The sequence below is a fragment of the Hypanus sabinus genome, chromosome 10 (assembly GCF_030144855.1).
Source record: "Hypanus sabinus isolate sHypSab1 chromosome 10, sHypSab1.hap1, whole genome shotgun sequence".
Classification (NCBI taxonomy): domain Eukaryota; kingdom Metazoa; phylum Chordata; class Chondrichthyes; order Myliobatiformes; family Dasyatidae; genus Hypanus; species Hypanus sabinus.
This window is the reverse complement of record NC_082715.1, coordinates 81,166,720-81,193,074: the sequence shown is the minus strand read 5'-3', so window position 1 is coordinate 81,193,074 and position 26,355 is coordinate 81,166,720. Positions and strand designations below refer to the sequence as shown.

General features: G+C 51.8%; 1 protein-coding gene across 1 annotated transcript in view; it reads right to left on the bottom strand.

Annotated features, from left to right (window-relative positions):
* The window catches only part of capn9 (calpain 9), a 61,300-nt gene that overhangs the window by 19,914 nt on the left and 15,031 nt on the right, over positions 1-26,355 (bottom strand). The window contains exons 4-11 of the mRNA XM_059982222.1: positions 25,069-25,202; positions 12,400-12,568; positions 10,777-10,860; positions 9,033-9,118; positions 6,794-6,871; positions 5,071-5,231; positions 3,098-3,267; positions 2,325-2,533 (exon numbers count right to left, since the gene is read on the bottom strand). Of these exons, the coding sequence (XP_059838205.1) occupies positions 2,325-2,533; positions 3,098-3,267; positions 5,071-5,231; positions 6,794-6,871; positions 9,033-9,118; positions 10,777-10,860; positions 12,400-12,568; positions 25,069-25,202 (1,091 nt within the window). The remainder of the gene's footprint in view (positions 1-2,324; positions 2,534-3,097; positions 3,268-5,070; positions 5,232-6,793; positions 6,872-9,032; positions 9,119-10,776; positions 10,861-12,399; positions 12,569-25,068; positions 25,203-26,355) is intronic.

Here is a 26,355-nt window from a genome sequence, read left to right as displayed (position 1 = left end):
AATTTCCCTTGTCAGCCACGGGTGCACTACCTTCCCTGATTTATTCTTTTGCCAAACTGGGATGAACAATTGTAGTTCATCCATGCAACCTTTAAATGCTTGCCATTGCATATCCACCGTCAACCCTTTAAGTATCATTTGCCAGTCTATCTTAGCTAATTCACGTCTCATACCTTCAAAGTTACTCTTCTTTAAGTTCAGAACCTTTGTTTCTGAATTAAGTATGTCACTCTCCATCTTAATGAAGAATTCCACCATATTATGGTCACCCTTACCCAAGGTGCCTCGCACAACAAGATTGCTAACTAACCCTTCCTCATTGCTCAATACCCAATCTAGAATGGCCTGCTCTCTAGTTGGTTCCTCGACATGTTGGTTCAGAAAACCATCCCGCATACGTTCCAAGAAATCCTCTTCCTCAGCACCCTTACCAATTTGGTTCACCCAATCTATATGTAGATTGAAGTCACCCATTATAACTACTGTTCCTTTATTGCACGCATTTCTAATTTCCTGTTTATTGCCATCCCCAACCTCACTACTACTGTTAGGTGGCCTGTACACAACTCCCACCAGCGTTTTCTGCCCCTTAGTGTTATGCAGCTCTACCCATATCGATTCCACATCCTCCAGGCTAATGTCCTTCCTTTCTATTGTGTTAATCTCCTCTCTAACCAGCAAGGCTACCCCACCTCCTTTTCTTTCCTGTCTAACCCTCCTGAATATTGAATATCCCTGGATGTTGAGCTCCCATCCTTGGTCACCCTGGAGCCATGTCTCTGTGATCCCAACTATATCATATTCATGAATAACTATCTGCACATTCAATTCATCCACCTTGTTACGAATGCTCCTTGCATTGACACACAAAGCCTTCAGGCTTGTTTTTACAACACTCTTAACCCTTATATGATTATGTTGAAAAGTGGCTCTTTTTGCCCTGGATTTGCCTGCCTGCCACTTTTACTTTTCACCTTACTACTTTTTGCTTCTACCCTCATTTTACACCCGTCTCTCTGCACTTGTTCCCATCCCCCTGCCACATTAGTTTAAATCCTCCTGAACAGCAGTAGCAAATGCTCTCCCTAGGACATTGGTTCCAGTTCAGCCCAGATGCAAACCGTCCTGTTTGTACCAGTCCCACCTCCCCCAGAACTGGTTCAAATGCCCCAGAAATTTGAATCCCTCCCCCTTGCATCATTTTTCAAGCCACGTATTCATCTGAAATATCCTCCTATTTCTACTCTGACTAGCACATGGTTAGTCAGAACTCTCTGCTACCACCAAGGTCTCATCACATATGATGCGCCAGTAGTGTCATACAGTTTACTTCAAGGCTCAAAGATCAAAGTATATTTATTATCGAAGCATGTATACTATATACAACCTTGAGGGACATCTCCTTACAGGCAGTTACAAAACAAAGAAACGCCTTAGAGCCAATTATAAAAACACCGTCAAACACTCAAATAGTACAAAACAAATCGTGCAAACAATAAAAGTAAGCAAATAACATTCAGAACTGAAGTTTGTGAAGGTGGGTCCACAACCGTGAAGCCGGTCATCACTGCAGCTAATTCAGGAGCTCATTAGTTGCAGGACATAGCCCCAGAGACAAGTAAACTTTGCAGAGCAGCAAGCAGTCTCTTCTTCCCCTCTGGCCCCAACACCCTGACCTTTCCAATCTGCCCTAGTGCTTAAATCCTCAAAACCTCGGGTTGTTCCTCGCTTTAGACCCAGGCACTGCTGCTTCAATATACTTTTGGGCCCAGACCCTGCCAATCTGAGCTTTCCAATTAAGCTTGGCACTTAAATCGCTCCCTTTTTCTTGCTGCCAGGCCCCTAGCCCCAACTCTAACCTCCTCATCCCCACAAACCCTGGCCCATACCAGCCCCCCTGTCTCCCTGTAAGATCCCCTCTTTCCTCCAGCCCTTCAACTCCCTAACCCTAACCTCCACACCCCACTAGCCCTGGCCCACATCACCCCAAATTTGAGCACTCCACCCTCCAACACTAACAATAAGCAATAATCCCACTCCCCACCCCCCCCCACAAATCCTCAGCATATTCATAACCTGGCACTCTGAGACATTGGCATAAATGCACCTTATTATTTGTGGTGATATTACTTAGTGTGCCGTGTCTGAGTTACACGCAGTGTGCTGTACATCTGGGTCCAGGGGAACGTTGCTTCATTTGATGGTATACATGTGCATGGCAGAATGACAATAAACCTGAACTTGAACGTAAATGGCCTATTTGTTGCTGAATCTCTTCATGACCGGTTAAGCCAACGCAGAATTACTTTTAAGCCACAACTTACATAGATTTAGCTACCTTCTCCGTAAAGATTCGAATGAGAAAATCAGCTTCTTCATTGGGTTGAAACGTAGTTGGAATAATGACATATTCCCCCGGTGGAAGTTTAAACCTTTCACAGATTTCCCTTAAATTAATGTAGGTCTTGCTCTTTGCTTGTGAAGCATGGAATCGGAAGAACTCTTTCGGCAGGTGATCAACACCACTTTCAGCCTGAAAAGCAAATTCCCACTTTTAGCTTCACAGTCGCATTACCCATCAGTCACAGGACAGTAAGCAGAGACTAAATTCACTGAATGAAAATATTCAGCCAAAAGCTCACACACAAATTGCAGTCACAATAAACCCATCCTTCCGGGACCCCAACTCTCTTTTACTCACTTCTCAGGAGACAATTGCTGTCCCTCGTTCACAAGGCCATTTCAGCAGACAAATAAAGCTAATCTTTATACTTAAAGCAGAGGTTGGAAGGCTTCCGAGTAGCAAGTGCTTCAAAGGCTATGGAGAATGGGGTTGAAAGTGATAACAAATCAGCCGTGATGGAACAAGGAGCAGACTTATCGGGCTGATGGCCGAGTTCGGCTCCTGTGTGCTATGGTCTCATGAATAACATTCTGGCACCAGAGATAGGATCTCAAATGCTCAGTGCTCACTACAGGGGCTCCCCCAACCCAGCAGCTCACTGCTCTCCTGCACTAAATCGTTGAGTGAAACAGATGTGGATGAGCTACAGAGATTTCGACCTCACTACTCCATATTTGGTGACTAAAGTCAAACCTGGTAGATGGCAAATCCAATCGTCAGCAGTGTCATCCCTTCTTTGCGCAGTTTGCGCCTGTTCTTCTGCATGAGGGCTACCACCATGGTGCACTCATTCTTCCCATCCTCCTGTTCCTCGTCCTCTTCCAACAGCTTGATCTTATACTGGGGGTTGGTCCAGAAAGTGTCTGCATGCAAAACAGGCTTACATTGTGAAAGAAAACACTCCCACACCCATGGAACTCTATTCTGTACACTTCACTAATCCAAACTAATACCTGGTTCAAATAATGCAAAAAGTAGCCCATTCACTTCCAGCATCTCTCCTGGTTTGTGCAAGGAGAGGACGACCAAAAAGTTCAAAACCAAATTTACTATCAAAGTATGTATACACTCATTAATGCAAATATCCAATCGGCCAATCATGTGGCAGCAACTCAATGCATAAAAGCATTCAGACAGGGTCAAGAGGATCTATTGCTGGTTCAGACCAAATATCAGAATGGGGAAGAAATGTGATCCAAGTGACTTTGGCCATGGAAAGATTGTTGGTGCCAGACAGGGTGGTTTGAGTGTTTCAGAAACTGCTGATCTCCTGGTAATTTCATGCACAACAGAATGTGACAATCTCTAGAGTTTACAGAGAATGGTGTAAAAAAAACAAAAAAAAATCATCCAATGAGCGGCAGTTCTGTGGGTGAAAACACCTTGTTAATGAGAGAGGTCAGAGGAGAATGGCTGGACTGGTTCAAGCTGACAGGAAGGCTACAGTAACTCCAAATAACCACACGTTACAACAGTGGCGTGCAGAAGAGCATCTCTGAATGCACAACATGTCGAAGTGGATGGGCTACAGCAGCAGAAGATCATGAATGTACGCTCAGTATTCACTCCATTAGCTACAGGAGGTACCTAATAAAGTGGTCAGTGTTGTATGTCAGCATATACCAACTTGAAATTCACTTCCTTGCAGGCATTTACAGGAAAATAAAGAAATAGAACAGAATCTATGAAAAACTATACATAGCAAAGATTGACAATCGTCCGATGTGCCAAAGAAGACAAACAGTAAAAATAAAACAACAAATAACACTGAGAACACGAGTTGTACAGTCCTTGAACGTGAGTCTATAGTTGTGGAATCAATTCAGAGATGAGGTGAGGGAAGTCATCCATAGTACTTTAGGAGAAACCTTTTACTGAACCTGGTGGAGTGGGTCCTGAGACTCCTGTACCAGGCACAAACAGAGTCTTTTCACAACCTCAGGATGTTCCCAAGTGCTTCATAATCAATGAGATTTTTGATGTTTTGACAATGAGGCACAATAGCCTAGCAGCTAGCGTAATGCTTTACAGCATCAGTGGCTCGGGTTCAACTCCTGCCTCTGTCTGTCTGTCTGACTGTGTGGGTTTCCTCCAGTTGCTCCGCTCTCCTCCATTCCAAAACGTACGGTTAGTGTTAACGATACCAAGTTGTTAGCACTGGAAGGACGGCAACACTTGTGGACTGTCCCCAGCACATCCTTAGGCTTTGTTGGTTGCTGATGCAAAACAATGCATTTCACTGTAAATGTGTAAATGGGAGTTGTGCACTCATTCTGTGGAGATCTGCTGCAGGAGAAACATCAGACATACTATTATGTATCCTGACAGTGCCCGATTCAATTTCCCAATGGCAATAAATAATGACTGAAAGCACAGGAAAAAGTAACTTCTATCTCCTATTTACACATTAAAAACAACTCCAATGATACACTCCAGAGATATACAGTTAGGGTTAGTGAGTTGTGGGTTTGCTACGCTAATGCCAGAAGTGTGGTGACACTTGTGGGCTGCCCTGCACAATCCTCGCTGATTCAATTTGATGCAAACAATGCATTTCACTAGTATGATTGGGTGTACATGTGACAGAAAAAGCTAATCTTTAACTTCTAGGCAAATACAACTCAATGGCATTTCTTTATCTACTCTCCTCAGTAAATGTCCATTACCTAAAAAGTTCCTGCATCCGCCTGCTGTGCAACCTTTTGTCCAAATCCCTTGAAATGTTACCACCTCCCACTTGTTACGAGTGTTGCTGCTCAGCGAGTCCGGTGTAAGGTTGCACACTTCCACTTTGCTGTAATATCTCTTAAAATCATCAAAGCCCATCCTACAAAAAAAAGAAAAAAAATAAGCAGACAATGAAATTGTTGAGGGCAGAGTTGCATTATCTCTGGGCCTGTACTCATTGGAGTTTAGAGGAATGAGGGGGAGTCTCACTGAAACCTATCAAATATTGAAAAGACTAGATAAAGTGGATGTAGAGGATGTGGGGGAGTCTAAGACCAGAGGGCATGGCCTCAGAATACATGGGCATCCCTTTAGAACAGCAAGGAGGTGGTGGTGAATCTTTGGAATTCATGGCCACAGACAGCTGTGGAGGCCAAGTCGCTGGGAATATTTAAAGCAGATGTTGATAGGTTCTTGATTAGTATGGGTGTCAAAGGTTATGGGGAGAAGGCAGGAGAAAGGCATTGAGAGGGATAATAAACCAGCCATGCTGGAATGGTGGAATAGAGTCAATGGGCCAAATGGCCTAATTCTAGTCTTGTGTTCTTATGGCTGGAAACATGGTGAGGCTAATTCAATGACAGCTTTTGAATATCGAGGTTGACATATGTTTGTAGGGATCCTTGGAGAATGCCAAGGGCTATTTTAAAATTGGATTTTTTTTTTGAATAGCCAACATGAGCATAATAGGCCAAATGACATCCATCCATAGCAATGGGCCATGGAAGCAGTGGGAAAATAAATCACATTGAAACAATGAAACACTGGAAGAAAATTGCTTTCTATTTTTATCAATTGTACACAAGGAAATTATCAACATTATTACACTCAGATGTTAATACAAGTGCAACACAAGATGTTATTTCAGTCACTTTGTGGGAAGAAGCAAGAATCATGAAACTACAGAACAGGAGTTGGTCTCAGAGAGTTGGCATTGGCATCCAACAAAGATACTTCAGGGAACTCCCACAACTGCCTGGAGAGTACCTGTGTCTGAAGAGTAATCTCTACCTTCACTGTTCAAGGGGAACAGGCCACATCACACTGGAGAGTGCATGTTATTGTGATCTGTCCTCATGGAAAATTCAGCAGGTCCATCATCTATTACCTCTGGAGGACAAGGTGCCAAGATTTAAGGGATGGAGTCAGGCAGAGAGCACTCCCCTATCACATTGCTCGCCATTTTAAGATGCTTCTGTGCTCTCTCCATTGGCCTGAACATGGAACATAGAACATTAGTGTGTTATTGCATGTTACTTGATAAGAGTGCTTGATGACGCAGCAGAGCTGTTGCCTATCAGCTCCAGTGACCTGCATTCAGCCCTGACCAGATATTACTTGTGTGAATATTATATTCCCCCCATGACCATCAGATGCTTGAAGTTTCCTGTCACATTTCAGGGACATGCCGTCTGGTACATTAATTGGCTGCTATAAACTGCCCCAGGTAAGGGACAGAACTTCGGGGGGGGGGGGGGGATGATGAGAGAGTGGTTCAAATAAAAGGTGATTAATGTAGGATTAGAGTAAATGGGTTGTTGACAAGAGGGCCTGTTTCTGTGCTGCATCTCTCTGTGACTCTGAGAAGATAGCAGTCAATTTTCTTCAAAATGCCATGGGATGTTGAACTAGTCTACTCAGCAAATCCCTTGGCATACTTACCAAAACTCGCCATCATCTTTGGAGATCATGTTAAGTCTTCGGTAATCAGCCGCATCCACTGACTTCCATTCAGGAGAGCTGGAATAGAGCACAGAACATAAAACAGTACAGCACAGTCCAGGCTCTTGGGCCTACAATGTTGTGCTCTTAACCTACTCTGCGATCAATCTGACCCTTCCCTCCCACAAAGCTCCACTTTTTCCTATCATACACGTGTCTATCTAAGAGCATCTTAAATCTCCCTAGTATTGGCCTCTACCACCACCCCTGACAAGGTATTTATCACTCTCTGGGTAAAGAAGCTACTTCTGACATCCTCCTTATTACTTTCCTCCAGTCACTGGCTGTCCACTCTTATCACATTCTACACCTCTCATCCTCCACTCTGAAAATAGGGATGGAATGCTACATATTGCTGCAGTTCATACCCCATTCGTCTGTGCGGTTGGCAAGAAAAGTTGGAAATTTGCCCAGCCTGGGGGATTGGTACCAGTTGGAACCAGACAATTTGGAAGACAGGGAACTGTGAAGCAGTTTGACTTGCGATACAGAGAAAGAACAGTGAGTGGGCTGAGTGGTCTACATATATGTTCACAAGACTAGACAGCAGAGAAGCAGAATTAGGCTATTTGGCTATCAGGTCCGCTATGCCATTTTTATTTTCCCTCTCAACCTCATTCTTCTGCATTCTTCCCCATAACATTTGACACCCTTACTCATCAAAGACCCCACTTTAACGACATGCATTGACTTGGCCTCCACTTGGCAATGAATTCTACAGTTTCACAACGCTCTGGCTAAAGAAATTCCTCGTCACTTCTGTTCTAAAGGGATGTCCTTCTGTTCTGAGGATGTACCGTCTGATCCTAGGCTCTCCCACTATTAGAACATCCTTTCCACATCCACTCTATTTAGGCCTTTCAATATTTGTTAGATTCCAAGAGAACACTGCCTCCTCCCCCAGTCCTCTGAATTCCACTAAGTACAGGCCCAGAGCCAAACATTCCTCATAAGTTAACCCTTTTGTTCCCAGACCATTTTCATAAAACTTCTCTGGACTCTCTCCAATGGCAGCACATCCTCTCTTAGGTATGGGATCCAAAACTGCTCACAGCGTTCCAGTGCCTTGCAAAGCCTCAGCATTAGATCCTTTATTCCAGATACAGCCTGACCAATGCCTTACAAAGCCTCAGCATTAGATCTTTTATTCCAGATACAACCTGACCACTGCCTTGCAAAGCCTCAGCATTAGATCCTTTATTCCAGATACAGCCTGACCACTGCCTTACAAAGCCTCAGCATTAGATCCTTTATTCCAGATACAGCCTGACCAATGCCTTACAAAGCCTCAGCATTAGATCCTTTATTCCAGATACAGCCTGACCACTGCCTTACAAAGCCTCAGCATTAGATCCTTTATTCCAGATACAGCCTGACCAATGCCTTACAAAGCCTCAGCATTAGATCCTTTATTCCAGATACAGCCTGACCAATGCCTTACAAAGCCTCAGCATTAGATCCTTTATTCCAGATACAGCCTGACCACTGCCTTACAAAGCCTCAGCATTAGATCCTTTATTCCAGATACAGCCTGACCAATGCCTTACAAAGCCTCAGCATTAGATCCTTTATTCCAGATACAGCCTGACCAATGCCTTACAAAGCCTCAGCATTAGATCCTTTATTCCAGATACAGCCTGACCAATGCCTTACAAAGCCTCAGCATTAGATCCTTTATTCCAGATACAGCCTGACCAATGCCTTACAAAGCCTCAGCATTAGATCCTTTATTCCAGATACAGCCTGACCAATGCCTTACAAAGCCTCAGCATTAGATTCTTTATAGTCCTCACAAAATGAATGCCAATACTGCATGTGTCTTTCTCACTACTGACTCAGTCTGCAAGTTAAATTTTAGCAAATCTTGCTCTAGGAATCACAAGTCCCTTTGCACCTCTGATTTCTGAATTTGCTCCCCATTTAGAAGATAGTCTCTGCCTTTATTCCTTCTACCAAGCGCATGACGATACACTTCCCAACATTGTATTCCATTCACCACTTCTTTGCCCGCTCTCCTAATCTGGCCAAGTCCTTCTGCAGGCCCTCTGTTTCCAGAATACTACCTGCCCCTTCACCACTCTTAGTCCTAGCACTAATCTTGACCTTTGATTACGAATGCCAGCAGGTATTTGATGAATTAGGTTGTGCCACAATGATGTGATTCTCCCCAATAACATACTCATCACTCCAAGGTCCATTCCACTCCACTTGTCCCCAGGGATTCCTTACACGGATCAGCTGCACTGGGCGACCTCTGGAGTTCACCTAGGGAAGAAGAAGCAGAGAGAGCCATTTGTTACCTGCATGAAGTGAGCGAAATGAACCAGAACGCTAAAGGTGAGTCTAACACTCCAAGCAAAGAACTGCGCTGAAGGGAAGTCCGACTCAGCAGAACGTTCAGAAATACTGGGCTCTCAGGTTTTGCAACTCTTGGCAGTTGTAAGGGAGACTCTCAGAGAACAGGAATTAAGGGGGAGGGATGCCCCTTCCCTGAGACAATGGGTTGCTAAATTACTACTTCATCATAGAATATAGAATACAAGCCCTTTGGCCCACGATGTTGTGCCGATCCTTTAACCTACTTCAAGATCTATGTAAGTCTTCCCTCCTGCATAGCCCTCAATCTTCCTTTCACCCATGTACCTATCCAGGAGTCACTTAAATGCCTCTGCCTCTACCATCACCTCTGTGTGTTCCATGCACCCACCACTTCCTGTATCAAAGGTCTCTGGCTGTCCACTCAATCTATGCATCTTACCATCTAGTACACCTCTATCAGGACAACTTTCATCCTCCTTCACTCCAGAGAAAAAAGCCCCAGCTCACTCAACCTCTCCTCATACGACACACTCTCCAATCCAGACAGCATCCTGGTAAATCTCCTCTGCATTGGCTCTAAAGCTTCCACATCTTTTCTATAATGAAGTGACCAGAACTGATCACAATACTCCGAGTGTGATCTAACCACTTTTTTATAGAGCTGTAACATTAGCTCATGTCTCCTGAGTTCAAGGGAACTTCAAGAAGTTTCGATTTTTTTTTAAAAACATGAGATACAGTACTGATAAGGGATCTCCACAGACCCATCTCTTGGTTTGTGGTATATTGTTGAGGAAAATGCACGATCCACCATTGGGAATGAAGCAATGGGTTCCCATGATTCATCACCAGTTCAAACCACATAGTTCAAATAGATTGTGGGCTTCTATCCTGGTTCTAAACCATTAAGAGTCCAAAGAAATTCCCAGCTGGGAATGAACCACAGAGTCCAGGGAAATCTGGATCAGAGACCTACAGACTGAAGGAATCCTTGAGTTCATCTCTGAATTAGAAATAGAACAATACAGCACAGTACAGGCCCTACGGCCCACAATGTTGTGCCGACCCTTAAACCCTGCTTCCCATATAACCCCGCCATCTTAAATTCCTCCATATACCCATCTAGTAGTCTCTTAATTAGAGCCAGGGAGACCATGGAAATCCCTGGATTTACTCCTGGATCAGAAGTGCAGAATAAATCAAGGGAGACCCTTGATCTACGGCTGGATCCAAACCATACAGCGCATGGAAATCCCTCTAATTAACATTGAAACCAAGCCAAAGAGTCCTCAGATCTTGGGATCCCTTTCAGTTAAATAGAAAAGAGTGGGAATAGGCTGAGAGGCCGTGTGAAGCTTAGTGGATACTGACTTGGTAACAGTCGCTACCATGGCTGGCATCTACACGAGGTTCCCATGGTTACCAGCCCATTAGCGCAAGCTGCAACAAGGCCAAAGTGACGAAAGGGAACAGGAGGTACCTCAAAAAATGGCTGTTGAGTGCAAGGTTCAGTAAGCCACTGTAGCTACAACTAGCCAAGGAAGGGAATAATGCACAAGCGAATCCACCAGCACATCTAACAAAAGGTGCAACCAAGAGCTTACCTGGTCCACGCCAGTAATGGAATATGCATGTCCTTTGATAAGTCCTGTCTGGGTCCGAGCTTCTGTCTCAGCTGCACTCGTGATCTATGATGTGAAAAACACCGTGTGTTAACAGCTTTAACCATTAACTTCGGCACCTATAAGCTCTTACTCCATCATTCATAGAGTCAGAGTACAGGCCCTTCAGTCCATGCCAACCTGACTCTCTGCCTAGTCCTACCTACCTGTGTCTGGTCTACATCCCTCCAAACCCTTCTCAGCCATGTACCTATCCAAACTTCTCACTTATGTTACAATTGAACCCGCACCTACCATTTCTGTTGGTAGCCCATTCCACACCGGCACCACACTCTGAGCGAAGAGTCCACTTAAATAGTTCACCTTTCACTCTAAACCTGTGTGACCTCTAGTTCTAGTCTTACTCAACCCACAGGGAAAAAGCCACTAAGCATTCACTCTATCTATACCCCTCATCACTTTGTATACCTCTATAAGATCTCCCCTCTCCTGAATTCTAAGGAATAAAGTCCTAACCTTTAACCTTTCCCTATAACTGAGGTCCTCAAGTCCCAGCAGCATCCTTGTAAATTTTCTCTGGGAATCATTAATGACCCTGTGTTTTTCACCCGACTCCAATATCTCCTAATAGTGACTATCAAACTCAGGCTTGAATATACCTGAAGTATCCACATCTACAACTCTCCAGAGAAGAGAGTTCCGAATATGCACATCCTTTCTCAGAAAAGAAGTTCCTACTCCATTCAGTCCCAAATAACCAACTGCTAACCTCAAGGCTATGACACACCACAGTTCCAGACACTCTGTTAATCATTTTCACAATCTTGAATGGCTCAATGGGGGTCACCATTCATTCTTCTAATCTCCAGAGCATACAAACCCCTCATAAATGGAACTAATCTGTTGAATCCATGTTGTGGCAACTTTAACTTTCTTTAGCTACTGACACCAAAACTATATTCAGTGCTCCAGCAAAGGTCTCCACAGAGTCCTAATCAATTGCAACAACACTTCCTTATTAGCCCCCCCGATGACATAAAGCTCAAGATGCTGCCTGACTTGCTGAGTTCCTCCAGCATTTTGCGTGCTTTGCTCAAGATTTCAAGCATTTGCAGAATCTCTTGTCTTTAAGATACTGCAGATTTTGGAAATCTAGAGTAACACACACAAAATGCTGGAGGAACTCAGCAGGTCAGGGAGCATCTATGAAGAGGTCTAAAAAGCCAATATTTCAAGTCGAGACCTTTCTCCAGGACAGGAAAGGAAGAGCAAAGAATCCAGAATAAGGGGGGGGAGGGAAGGTGTACAAGTCAGAAAGTGATAGGTGAAACTAGGTGAGGGAGAAGATAACACACACAAAATGCTCAGCAGGTCAGGCAGCATCCATGGAAATGAATGAACAGTTGATGTTTCAGCCCGAGACCCTTCTATAGGTCTGAGAAGGAAGGGAAACGACACCAGAATTGAAAGGTGTGGGAGGGGAAGGAGACTAGATAGAAGGTGATAGGTGAAGACAAGTGGGTGGGAAAGGTAAGGGGCTGGAGAAGAAGGAATCCAATAGGTGAGGACAGTTATCTTGGACGTGATTCAACCTTAAATACTCACGTCGATAGAGCATCCCAACATGCAGCCCCGGTTCAGCACCTTTTTGATAAGGGTGAACAGGTTTGGGGGAGCTTCCTTCAAATCAAACACCTCTCCCATGCCACCAGTGAAATCTTCCATGGCCTCCATAGTGCTGCCTCCTTTCAACGACTCATAGCTTCCATACAGCCTGCCGAGAGAGAAAGTATCTACATAACCAGGGCGTTTGAAGTGTAGGTCTGTGTCCTTTCATGTTCAGCTTCCCCAGCCGTCTAAACTCCAGCAAATAGGACTCAATCCAATCTCTCATCTTGTGGCTGTATTACAATTCCAGGTGAACCTCCTGACCATCATCAAAATTACATGCAATACTTTCCCCCAGGGTGAAAATGGCCAATACCAGAGGATATCCTTTTAAGGTGAGTGGAGGTAAGTTTGGGGTGGGGGAATGTCTGAGGTAGGTTTCTTTACACAGAGTGTGGTGGGTGCTGAGATACACTGCCAGGGTGATGGTAGAAGCTGATACAATAGGGACATGTAAAGTACTCTCAGTCCGCATGAAAACGTAAGAAAACTGAGGAGTGGGTATGAGCTGTGTAGGAGGGAAGGGTAAGATAGATTGTTAAGTTGGTCAACACAACTTGTGGGCTGAAGGGCCTGTACTATATTACACTATTTTATATTACAAAAAAGGATGATGAATACAGCTCTGAAGGTGTTATGTTTGAATGCACAGAGTATATAGAATAAGGTAGAAAATCTTGTAGCACCGTTAAATAGACAGGTATGATGTTGTGGGCATCTCAGAGTTGTGCCTGAAAGAAGACTATAGTTGGGAACTTAACATCCAAGGATACATGATTTACCAAAAGGACAGGCAGGTAGGCAGATGGGGAGGGGTAGCTCTATTAGTAAGAAAAATGAAATTAAATCGTTAAGAACAGGTGACATAGGATCGGAAGATGTTGAACCCTTGAGGGTAGAGTCATGAAACTGTAAGGGTAAAAAGACCCTAATGGGAGTTATATATAGTTCTCTGAACAGTAACCAGGATGTGGGCTGCAAATTACAATGGGAGAAGGAAAAGGCATGTAAAGAAGACAATGTTGCAATATGCAGATAGATTGGGAAAATCAGGTTGGTGCTGGATCCCGTCAGAGGGAATTTGTAGAATACCCACAAGATGGCTTTTCAGAGTAGCTTGTGATTGATTCCACGAGAGAAAGAGAATTCTGGATTGGGTGTTACGTAATGACCCAAATTTGTTTAAGAAGCTTAAGGTAAAGGAATCCTGAGGAGGCAATGCTCATAATATGATAGAATTCACCCTGATTTTGAGAAGGAGACGCTGAAGTCAGTTGTATCAGTATTACATTGGACCAAAGGGAATTACAGGGGCATGAGGGAGGGGCTGGCCAACGTTGATTGGTAGGGGACTCTGGCAGGAATGACAGCAGATAAACAATGCTGACCAGTGGGGATATTTCTGTTTCTGGGGGATATTTTGAAAGCGCAGGAAAGATACATCCGGAAGATGAAGCAGTATTCTAAAGGGAGTGTGAGGCATCTATAGCTGAGAAGGGAAGTCAAAGAGAGCATAAAAGCAAAAGATAGGGCATTTAATTTAGCAAACATTAGTGTGTAGGTAGAAAATTGGGAAGCTTTTAAAAATCAACAGGGGGCAATTAAAAAGCCATAAGAAGAAAAAGATGAAATACGAAGGTAAGCTAGCCAATAATATAAAAGAGGATACGGAAGAAGTTTTTTTTTTAAGATGTACAAGGAGTAAGAGAGAGATAAGTGGATGAGATTGGATATTGGAACACTGTTAAATGATGCTGGAGAGGTAGAAATGGGTGGAGAAAAAAGTGGTGGAGGAACTTAAGTATTTTGCATCAGTCTTCACTGTAGAAGAGTAGAAGAATGCCAGAAAAGCGAGGGTGTTGGGGAGAAGAAGTGAGTGCTCTTCCTATTACTAAAGAGCTTCAAAAGCTAAAGGTAGATTAATCACCTGGACCAGATATACTTCACCCCAGGGTTCTAAAAGAGGTAGCTGAAGAGATTGTGGAGGCATTGGTAATGATCTTTCAAAAATCACTTGATTCCGGAATGGTTCCTGCAAATGGAAAATTGCAAATGTCACTCCGTTCTTTAAGAAGGGAGGGTAGGAAGAAGAAAGGAAATTACAAGCCAGTTGGAAAGATGCCAGAGTCTATTACTAAGGATGATGTTTCTGGGTACTTGGAGGCACATGATAAAATAGGCCAAAGTCAGCATGGTTTTCTAAAGGTAAAATCTTGTCTGACAAACCTGGCAGAATTCTTTGAGAAAGTAACTAGCAGGATAGACAAGGGAGAGTCAGTGGATGCAGTTTATTTGAATTTTCAGAAGGCCTTTGACAAGGTGCCTCACATGGCTGCTTAACAAAATAAGAGGATGGTATTAAAGGAAAGTTACTAAAATTGTTTAAAGATCAGCTGACTGGCAGCAGTCAAAGAGTGGGAATAAAGGGAGCCTTTTCTGATTAACTGCAGTGTGCAGCAGAGATTAGTGTTAGGATCACTTCTTTTCACGTTGTCTGTTAATAATTTGGATGAAGGAATAGATGACTTTGTGGCCAAGTTTACAGGTGATATGAAGATAGGTAGAAGGGCAGGTAGTGTTGAGGAAGCAGGGTGTCTGAAGAAGGACTCAGACAGATTGGAGGAATGGGCAGAGAAGTGGCAGATGGAATATGGTCTTGCACTTTGGGAATAACTGTGTGAACTGTTTTGTATAGTAAATGGGGAGAAAATTAAAAACTCAGAGACGTAGAGGGACCTCATGCAAGATTCCCTAAAGGTTAACTTGCAGGTTGAGTCTGTGGTGAGGAAGACAAACACAATGTTAGCATTCATTTCAGAAGGACTAGAATACAAAAACAGGGATGTAATACTGAAGTCTTTATAAGGCATTGGTCAGCTTGCAATTGGAGCATTGTGAGCAGTTTTGGGTCCCTAATCCAAGAAAAGATGTGCTGACATTGGAAAGGGTCCAGAGGAGGTTCATAGAAAGGGCAAACCTACGAGTGTTTTATGGCTCTGGGCCTCTACTCACTGGAGTTTAGAAGAATGGGGGGGGGGGGGATATTTAATTGAAACCTGTTAAAAATTGAAAAGCCAAGATAGAGCAGATGAGAAAATGATGTTCCCTACAGTGGGGGAGTCTAGGACCAGACAGCACAGCCTCAGGGCAGGGGAACATCCATTTAAAACAGAGATGAGGAAAAAACAGCTTTAGCCAGAAAGTGGTGAATCTGTGGAATTCATTGGCATGGATAGGAGAAGGGGGTTGAGAGGGATAATAAATCACCCATTATGGAATGGTGGAGCAGACTCAAAGGGCTGAATGGCTTAATTCTGCTCCCATGTCTTCTGGTCTTACTTCATGACTATTCTATCTCTCCAGCCTTACTTAGCACTAAGCTCCATTTGGAATCTCTCTTGAATTATAGGTGGAGATGGATAAATTGAGAATCTGATGCTCATGGGGAACTGGCACAGACAACAAGTTAATAGAACATCAAACATTTCAGCCCAGCTCAGACCCTTCGGCCCAAGATGTTAACAAACTGTAAAATAAATGTAACCCTTCATTCCTACATAGTCCTCCATTTGTCCCTGCTAGCACCTAACCCTGCAAACTGCAAAAGTGCTACACCTGCCCATTCACCTCCCCCCTCATCTACGTTCAGGGCCTCAAACAGTCCTTCTAGGTGAGGCAACACTTCACCTGTGAATCTGCTGGGTTCAACGATTGTGTCTAGTGCTCCCAATGCGGCTGTCTCTACACTGGTAAGACCTGTCTTAAATTGGGGGCCCAGTCCATCGAGCACCTCTGCTCCACCTGCCAAAAGAGGAACTTCCTGGTGGCCAAACATAAATTCCACTTCCCATTCCTGTTCTGGTATGTCAGTCCACGGCCTCCTACTGTGCCACCATGAAGCCACCCTGAAGGTGATCTTATATTCCATATGGTTAGCTTCCAACCTGATGGCACGAATATCAATTTCTCCTTCCAGTTAAAAAATAATTCCCTGCCCCTCCCCTCTTCTTCCATTCCCTACGCTGGCCCCTTAACCTCTTCTCACCTGCCTAACAACCCCCCCTCCCCTCCTTTCCCTCTGGAATGACAGAGGCTGAGGGGGGACCTGAACAAGTTTATAAGATTGTAAGAAACAGATGGGGAAGACAATTGGAATCTTTTTCCCAGGGTAGAAAGGTCAGGTACCAGAGGACGTGCATTTAAGGTGTGAAGGAGAGGTTTAGAGGAGATGTGGAGTCAAGATTTTAGAAGATTGTGGAGGTGCCTGGAATGCACTGCCAAGTGTAGTGTTGAGGGAAATACAACGGCTGTGTTCAAGAAGTTGTTAGAAATGAATGGATAAGAGTTATATACAGGCAGAGGGGAATTAATTTAATTCTGTATCAGGTTCGACATACTGTGTACCGATGAGCCTGATCCTACATTGTACTCATCTATGTTGTCTGCACCAAAGTGTAATGAAAGCCTGTTTTCTATGCCATCCAGATACCATATGTAATATTCAAGTACATTCAGGCATGAAAAATAAAACTGAATGCAGATTACAGTGGTGCAGTTACAGGGAAAGTGAGTTGTTGGTGGACTAATATGATGCAAGGGCCACAACAAGGTAGACTGGAAGATAAAAAGTTTGTGTATGCCCCAGCAGGAGACTCACCTCCTGGAGCCCCAGGGACCTTCCATAACATACAATGAATGTGTGCCAGTACCCTCTCCAGCTCAACAACATTCAGCTAAGCATGACACCATCTGGGCCAAAGCAACTTGTTCCATTACTTCAGATATTCACTCCCCTCTCATTCTGCTGCCTCCGACCCCACCCCCCCGAATGTCACCACACCATGACACCAATTGTAAAATACAAAGCACCAACTCTCCACAGCTGCTCTGACCACCCCTCCCAGGCAGGATCCTCTGCTCCGACCACCCCTCCCAGGCAGGGATCCTCTGCTCCGACCACCCCTCCCAGGCAGGATCCTCTGCTCCGACCACCCCTCCCAGGCAGGGATCCTCTGCTCCGACCACCCCTCCCAGGCAGGATCCTCTGCTCCGACCACCCCTCCCAGGCAGGATCCTCTGCTCCGACCACCCCTCCCAGGCAGGGTCCTCTGCTCCGACCACCCCTCCCAGGCGCGGGTCCTCTGTTCCGACCACCCCTCCCAGGCAGGGTCCTCTGCTCCGACCACCCCTCCCAGGCAGGATCCTCTGCTCCGACCACCCCTCCCAGGCGCGGATCCTCTGCTCCGACCACCCCTCCCAGGCAGGATCCTCTGCTCCGACCACCCCTCCCAGGCGCGGGTCCTCTGCTCCGACCACCCCTCCCAGGCGCGGGTCCTCTGCTCCGACCACCCCTCCCAGGCAGGATCCTCTGCTCCGACCACCCCTCCCAGGCAGGATCCTCTGCTCCGACCACCCCTCCCAGGCAGGATCCTCTGCTCCGACCACCCCTCCCAGGCAGGGTCCTCTGCTCCGACCACCCCTCCCAGGCAGGATCCTCTGCTCCGACCACCCCTCCCAGGCAGGATCCTCTGCTCCGACCACCCCTCCCAGGCAGGATCCTCTGCTCCGACCACCCCTCCCAGGTGCGGTTCCTCTGCTCCGACCACCCCTCCCAGGTGCGGGTCCTCTGCTCCGACCACCCCTCCCAGGTGCGGGTCCTCTGCTCCGACCACCCCTCCCAGGCAGGATCCTCTGCTCCGACCACCCCTCCCAGGCATGGATCCTCTGCTCCGACCACCCCTCCCAGGCATGGATCCTCTGCTCCGACCACCCCTCCCAGGCATGGATCCTCTGCTCCGACCACCCCTCCCAGGCATGGATCCTCTGCTCCGACCACCCCTCCCAGGCATGGATCCTCTGCTCCGACCACCCCTCCCAGGTGCGGGTCCTCTGCTCCGACCACCCCTCCCAGGCTGGGAACCTCTGCTCCGACCACCCCTCCCAGGCGCGGGTCCTCTGCTCCGACCACCCCTCCCAGGCGCGGGTCCTCTGCTCCGACCACCCCTCCCAGGCGCGGGTCCTCTGCTCCGACCACCCCTCCCAGGCGCGGGTCCTCTGCTCCGACCACCCCTCCCAGGCGCGGGTCCTCTGCTCCGACCACCCCTCCCAGGCAGGATCCTCTGCTCCGACCACCCCTCCCAGGCGCGGGTCCTCTGCTCCGACCACCCCTCCCAGGTGCGGATCCTCTGCTCCGACCACCCCTCCCAGGTGCGGGTCCTCTGCTCCGACCACCCCTCCCAGGCGCGGGTCCTCTGCTCCGACCACCCCTCCCAGGCGCGGGTCCTCTGCTCCGACCACCCCTCCCAGGCATGGAACCTCTGCTCCGACCACCCCTCCCAGGCAGGATCCTCTGCTCCGACCACCCCTCCCAGGCAGGGTCCTCTGCTCCGACCACCCCTCCCAGGCAGGGTCCTCTGCTCCGACCACCCCTCCCAGGCAGGATCCTCTGCTCCGACCACCCCTCCCAGGCAGGATCCTCTGCTCCGACCACCCCTCCCAGGTGCGGTTCCTCTGCTCCGACCACCCCTCCCAGGTGCGGGTCCTCTGCTCCGACCACCCCTCCCAGGTGCGGGTCCTCTGCTCCGACCACCCCTCCCAGGCGCGGGTCCTCTGCTCCGACCACCCCTCCCAGGCAGGGTCCTCTGCTCCGACCACCCCTCCCAGGCAGGGTCCTCTGCTCCGACCACCCCTCCCAGGCGCGGGTCCTCTGCTCCGACCACCCCTCCCAGGCGCGGGTCCTCTGCTCCGACCACCCCTCCCAGGCGCGGGTCCTCTGCTCCGACCACCCCTCCCAGGCAGGGTCCTCTGCTCCGACCACCCCTCCCAGGCAGGATCCTCTGCTCCGACCACCCCTCCCAGGCGCGGGTCCTCTGCTCCGACCACCCCTCCCAGGCAGGATCCTCTGCTCCGACCACCCCTCCCAGGTGCGGTTCCTCTGCTCCGACCACCCCTCCCAGGTGCGGGTCCTCTGCTCCGACCACCCCTCCCAGGCGCGGGTCCTCTGCTCCGACCACCCCTCCCAGGCGCGGGTCCTCTGCTCCGACCACCCCTCCCAGGCAGGGTCCTCTGCTCCGACCACCCCTCCCAGGCAGGATCCTCTGCTCCGACCACCCCTCCCAGGCAGGGATCCTCTGCTCCGACCACCCCTCCCAGGCAGGGTCCTCTGCTCCGACCACCCCTCCCAGGCAGGGTCCTCTGCTCCGACCACCCCTCCCAGGCAGGATCCTCTGCTCCGACCACCCCTCCCAGGCGCGGGTCCTCTGCTCCGACCACCCCTCCCAGGCGCGGGTCCTCTGCTCCGACCACCCCTCCCAGGCGCGGGTCCTCTGCTCCGACCACCCCTCCCAGGCGCGGGTCCTCTGCTCCGACCACCCCTCCCAGGCAGGGTCCTCTGCTCCGACCACCCCTCCCAGGCAGGGTCCTCTGCTCCGACCACCCCTCCCAGGCGCGGGTCCTCTGCTCAGACCACCCCTCCCAGGCAGGAACCTCTGCTCCGACCACCCCTCCCAGGCAGGATCCTCTGCTCCGACCACCCCTCCCAGGCGCGGGTCCTCTGCTCCGACCACCCCTCCCAGGCGCGGGTCCTCTGCTCCGACCACCCCTCCCAGGCGCGGGTCCTCTGCTCCGACCACCCCTCCCAGGCAGGGTCCTCTGCTCCGACCACCCCTCCCAGGCAGGATCCTCTGCTCCGACCACCCCTCCCAGGCAGGATCCTCTGCTCCGACCACCCCTCCCAGGCGCGGGTCCTCTGCTCCGACCACCCCTCCCAGGCAGGATCCTCTGCTCCGACCACCCCTCCCAGGCAGGATCCTCTGCTCCGACCACCCCTCCCAGGCAGGATCCTCTGCTCCGACCACCCCTCCCAGGCGCGGGTCCTCTGCTCCGACCACCCCTCCCAGGCGCGGGTCCTCTGCTCCGACCACCCCTCCCAGGCGCGGGTCCTCTGCTCCGACCACCCCTCCCAGGCGCGGGTCCTCTGCTCCGACCACCCCTCCCAGGCAGGGTCCTCTGCTCCGACCACCCCTCCCAGGCGGGATCCTCTGCTCCGACCACCCCTCCCAGGCGGGATCCTCTGCTCCGACCACCCCTCCCAGGCAGGATCCTCTGCTCCGACCACCCCTCCCAGGCAGGATCCTCTGCTCCGACCACCCCTCCCAGGCAGGATCCTCTGCTCCGACCACCCCTCCCAGGCATGGAACCTCTGCTCCGACCACCCCTCCCAGGCAGGAACCTCTGCTCCGACCACCCCTCCCAGGCAGGATCCTCTGCTCCGACCACCCCTCCCAGGCGCGGATCCTGTGCTCCGACCACCCCTCCCATGCGCGGATCCTGTGCTCCGACCACCCCTCCCAGGCATGGAACCTCTGCTCCGACCACCCCTCCCAGGCAGGATCCTCTGCTCCGACCACCCCTCCCAGGCAGGGGTCCTCTGCTCCGACCACCCCTCCCAGGCAGGGTCCTCTGCTCCGACCACCCCTCCCAGGCGCGAGTCCTCTGCTCCGACCACCCCTCCCAGGCAGGGTCCTCTGCTCAGACCACCCCTCCCAGGCAGGAACCTCTGCTCCGACCACCCCTCCCAGGCAGGATCCTCTGCTCCGACCACCCCTCCCAGGCGCGGGTCCTCTGCTCCGACCACCCCTCCCAGGCGCGGGTCCTCTGCTCCGACCACCCCTCCCAGGCAGGATCCTCTGCTCCGACCACCCCTCCCAGGCAGGATCCTCTGCTCCGACCACCCCTCCCAGGCGCGGGTCCTCTGTTCCGACCACCCCTCCCAGGTGCGGGTCCTCTGCTCCGACCACCCCTCCCAGGCAGGATCCTCTGCTCCGACCACCCCTCCCAGGCAGGATCCTCTGCTCCGACCACCCCTCCCAGGCGCGGGTCCTCTGCTCCGACCACCCCTCCCAGGCGCGGGTCCTCTGCTCCGACCACCCCTCCCAGGCGCGGGTCCTCTGCTCCGACCACCCCTCCCAGGCGCGGGTCCTCTGCTCCGACCACCCCTCCCAGGCAGGGTCCTCTGCTCCGACCACCCCTCCCAGGCGGGATCCTCTGCTCCGACCACCCCTCCCAGGCACGGGTCCTCTGCTCCGACCACCCCTCCCAGGCAGGGTCCTCTGCTCCGACCACCCCTCCCAGGCACGGGTCCTCTGCTCCGACCACCCCTCCCAGGCGCGGGTCCTCTGCTCCGACCACCCCTCCCAGGCAGGGTCCTCTGCTCCGACCACCCCTCCCAGGCGGGATCCTCTGCTCCGACCACCCCTCCCAGGCACGGGTCCTCTGCTCCGACCACCCCTCCCAGGCAGGGTCCTCTGCTCCGACCACCCCTCCCAGGCAGGATCCTCTGCTCCGACCACCCCTCCCAGGCAGGATCCTCTGCTCCGACCACCCCTCCCAGGCAGGATCCTCTGCTCCGACCACCCCTCCCAGGCAGGATCCTCTGCTCCGACCACCCCTCCCAGGCAGGGTCCTCTGCTCAGACCACCCCTCCCAGGCAGGAACCTCTGCTCCGACCACCCCTCCCAGGCAGGATCCTCTGCTCCGACCACCCCTCCCAGGCGCGGGTCCTCTGCTCCGACCACCCCTCCCAGGCGCGGGTCCTCTGCTCCGACCACCCCTCCCAGGCGCGGGTCCTCTGCTCCGACCACCCCTCCCAGGCAGGATCCTCTGCTCCGACCACCCCTCCCAGGCAGGATCCTCTGCTCCGACCACCCCTCCCAGGCGCGGGTCCTCTGTTCCGACCACCCCTCCCAGGTGCGGGTCCTCTGCTCCGACCACCCCTCCCAGGCAGGATCCTCTGCTCCGACCACCCCTCCCAGGCGCGGGTCCTCTGCTCCGACCACCCCTCCCAGGCGCGGGTCCTCTGCTCCGACCACCCCTCCCAGGCGCGGGTCCTCTGCTCCGACCACCCCTCCCAGGCAGGGTCCTCTGCTCCGACCACCCCTCCCAGGCGGGATCCTCTGCTCCGACCACCCCTCCCAGGCACGGGTCCTCTGCTCCGACCACCCCTCCCAGGCAGGGTCCTCTGCTCCGACCACCCCTCCCAGGCACGGGTCCTCTGCTCCGACCACCCCTCCCAGGCAGGATCCTCTGCTCCGACCACCCCTCCCAGGCAGGATCCTCTGCTCCGACCACCCCTCCCAGGCAGGATCCTCTGCTCCGACCACCCCTCCCAGGCAGGATCCTCTGCTCCGACCACCCCTCCCAGGCAGGATCCTCTGCTCCGACCACCCCTCCCAGGCGCGGATCCTGTGCTCCGACCACCCCTCCCATGCGCGGATCCTGTGCTCCGACCACCCCTCCCAGGCATGGAACCTCTGCTCCGACCACCCCTCCCAGGCAGGGTCCTCTGCTCCGACCACCCCTCCCAGGCAGGGTCCTCTGCTCCGACCACCCCTCCCAGGCAGGATCCTCTGCTCCGACCACCCCTCCCAGGCAGGATCCTCTGCTCCGACCACCCCTCCCAGGTGCGGTTCCTCTGCTCCGACCACCCCTCCCAGGTGCGGGTCCTCTGCTCCGACCACCCCTCCCAGGTGCGGGTCCTCTGCTCCGACCACCCCTCCCAGGCGCGGGTCCTCTGCTCCGACCACCCCTCCCAGGCAGGGTCCTCTGCTCCGACCACCCCTCCCAGGCAGGGTCCTCTGCTCCGACCACCCCTCCCAGGCAGGGTCCTCTGCTCCGACCACCCCTCCCAGGCGCGGGTCCTCTGCTCCGACCACCCCTCCCAGGCGCGGGTCCTCTGCTCCGACCACCCCTCCCAGGCGCGGGTCCTCTGCTCCGACCACCCCTCCCAGGCAGGGTCCTCTGCTCAGACCACCCCTCCCAGGCAGGAACCTCTGCTCCGACCACCCCTCCCAGGCAGGATCCTCTGCTCCGACCACCCCTCCCAGGCGCGGGTCCTCTGCTCCGACCACCCCTCCCAGGCGCGGGTCCTCTGCTCCGACCACCCCTCCCAGGCAGGATCCTCTGCTCCGACCACCCCTCCCAGGCAGGATCCTCTGCTCCGACCACCCCTCCCAGGCGCGGGTCCTCTGTTCCGACCACCCCTCCCAGGTGCGGGTCCTCTGCTCCGACCACCCCTCCCAGGCAGGATCCTCTGCTCCGACCACCCCTCCCAGGCAGGATCCTCTGCTCCGACCACCCCTCCCAGGCGCGGGTCCTCTGCTCCGACCACCCCTCCCAGGCGCGGGTCCTCTGCTCCGACCACCCCTCCCAGGCGCGGGTCCTCTGCTCCGACCACCCCTCCCAGGCGCGGGTCCTCTGCTCCGACCACCCCTCCCAGGCAGGGTCCTCTGCTCCGACCACCCCTCCCAGGTGCGGGTCCTCTGCTCCGACCACCCCTCCCAGGTGCGGGTCCTCTGCTCCGACCACCCCTCCCAGGTGCGGGTCCTCTGCTCCGACCACCCCTCCCAGGCAGGGATCCTCTGCTCCGACCACCCCTCCCAGGCAGGATCCTCTGCTCCGACCACCCCTCCCAGGCAGGGATCCTCTGCTCCGACCACCCCTCCCAGGCAGGGGTCCTCTGCTCTGACCACCCCTCCCAGGCAGGATCCTCTGCTCCGACCACCCCTCCCAGGCAGGATCCTCTGCTCCGACCACCCCTCCCAGGCAGGATCCTCTGCTCCGACCACCCCTCCCAGGCACGGATCCTCTGCTCCGACCACCCCTCCCAGGCATGGAACCTCTGCTCCGACCACCCCTCCCAGGCAGGATCCTCTGCTCCGACCACCCCTCCCAGGCGCGGGTCCTCTGCTCCGACCACCCCTCCCAGGCGCGGGTCCTCTGCTCCGACCACCCCTCCCAGGCGGGATCCTCTGCTCCGACCACCCCTCCCAGGCACGGGTCCTCTGCTCCGACCACCCCTCCCAGGCAGGGTCCTCTGCTCCGACCACCCCTCCCAGGCACGGGTCCTCTGCTCCGACCACCCCTCCCAGGCAGGATCCTCTGCTCCGACCACCCCTCCCAGGCAGGATCCTCTGCTCCGACCACCCCTCCCAGGCAGGATCCTCTGCTCCGACCACCCCTCCCAGGCAGGATCCTCTGCTCCGACCACTCCTCCCAGGCATGGAACCTCTGCTCCGACCACCCCTCCCAGGCAGGATCCTCTGCTCCGACCACCCCTCCCAGGCGCGGATCCTGTGCTCCGACCACCCCTCCCATGCGCGGATCCTGTGCTCCGACCACCCCTCCCAGGCGCGGATCCTCTGCTCTCCAGTAGGACAAGGCACATGGGAATATCACTGCCTCTGGGCTCCCCTCCACCTCACATACCACCCAAACTGGAAATGTATCACCTTTCTTCACAATCGAGTACAAGTCCAGGAATCTCTCCCCAGTGATACAGCAAGGGGCTGGCTCACTAACACCTTGTCACGGGGAGTTACAAACATATAAGACAGAGTAAGACCATTTGCCCCCAAATCTCCTCACCAATTGATCATGGCAGATTTTTAAAATCCCTCTCAACCCCAGTTTCCTACAAAACCATAAGACATAGGAGCAAAATTAGGCTATTCAGCCCATCATGGCTTGATGGGAAGAATGGGAAGGAGATGAGGCCGTTTCTTATGGATGGATTTTCGCCAAAGGACAGAACGTAGAACTGATACTTACTTGGCGTAGGCTTTTTCCAGTAAGGCACTCCAGAATTCATCGTTACTGGCAGAGTGTAAGAACACCAAGCGGTTTCTGAAGGTCGGCAAACGATCATCAATCACAACATCCACCCACTCGCTGTATTGCCAGAACTGGAAGAGAAGAGAGCTATGTTACCAACCGTGCGAGGCCGCGCACGAGGGACGACACCGACAGTGCGAGGCCGCACACGAAGAACACTGTACGAGACTGTGCATGAAGAACACCAACTGTACAACACAAAGTACACTGCTGTGGTCAGAGCAACACGTACAACACACTGGAGGAACTCAGGTCAGGCAGCATCCGTGGAAACGAGCAGTCAACGTTTCGGGCCGAGATCTGATGAAGGGTCTCGGCCCAAAACATTGACTGCTCATTTCCACGGATGCTGCCCAACCTGCTGAGTTCTACCACCTGTACAAGACTGTACATGAAGAACACCACTGACTATGTGAGACTGTGCATTAAGAATGTAATAACAAACTGAACTAAAGGCATTACTGGTTGTACAATCTCCAGAAATGTAAACTCCAGTTCAGGAATTCATTCAACTAACTAGAATGTGGAGTGGTTGGTTATGTGGGAAGAGGGGTGAAAATGGGACTGGTTCTCCTCAGAGCAAAGAAGGTTGATAAAGAGTTTTTACTAGTGTTGTTCAAAATTTCAAGGGCCTTTGAAAGAATGCTGATGGAAGAATCTGTTTCTACTGACAGGAACCTCAGTGTCCAGAATGTACGGATAAGCTATCAGACAGAATAGAAACAATATGAAAAATTGACTGTGTTCCTGTCACCCCAACATCTACCTGTCCTGACCTTTCTTCACCATCTCTTCCCATCTTACTTTATTCCTCAAACTGCTCCCTTCCCTCCCGCTCCCAGTGCTGAGAGTGTGGAATGAGAAAAGTGGTGGATTCTGGTTTGATTTCAACATGTGAGAGAAACTGGGATAGGTATATGAATGGGTGGGGTGTGGAGGACCACGGTCTGGGTGCAGGTCGATGGGACTAGACAGCATAATAGTTCTGCATGCATTAGGTGAATCGAAGGGCCTGTTTCTGTGCAGTGGGTCATAGAGGAGTCTGTACCTCCTTCATCCTCTCTCCCCTCTGCCTTCCCTTTCCACCTTTACTCTCTCTCCTCCACCCTCCCACTATGCCCTCATTCTACCTTCCTAGCTTTCACCCCTCCCTACCTTTCTTTCCCTCTTTTACTTCTCTTCCTGCCCTCCCTCTCTCTTCTCTCATTTCTGACTCCCGGCACT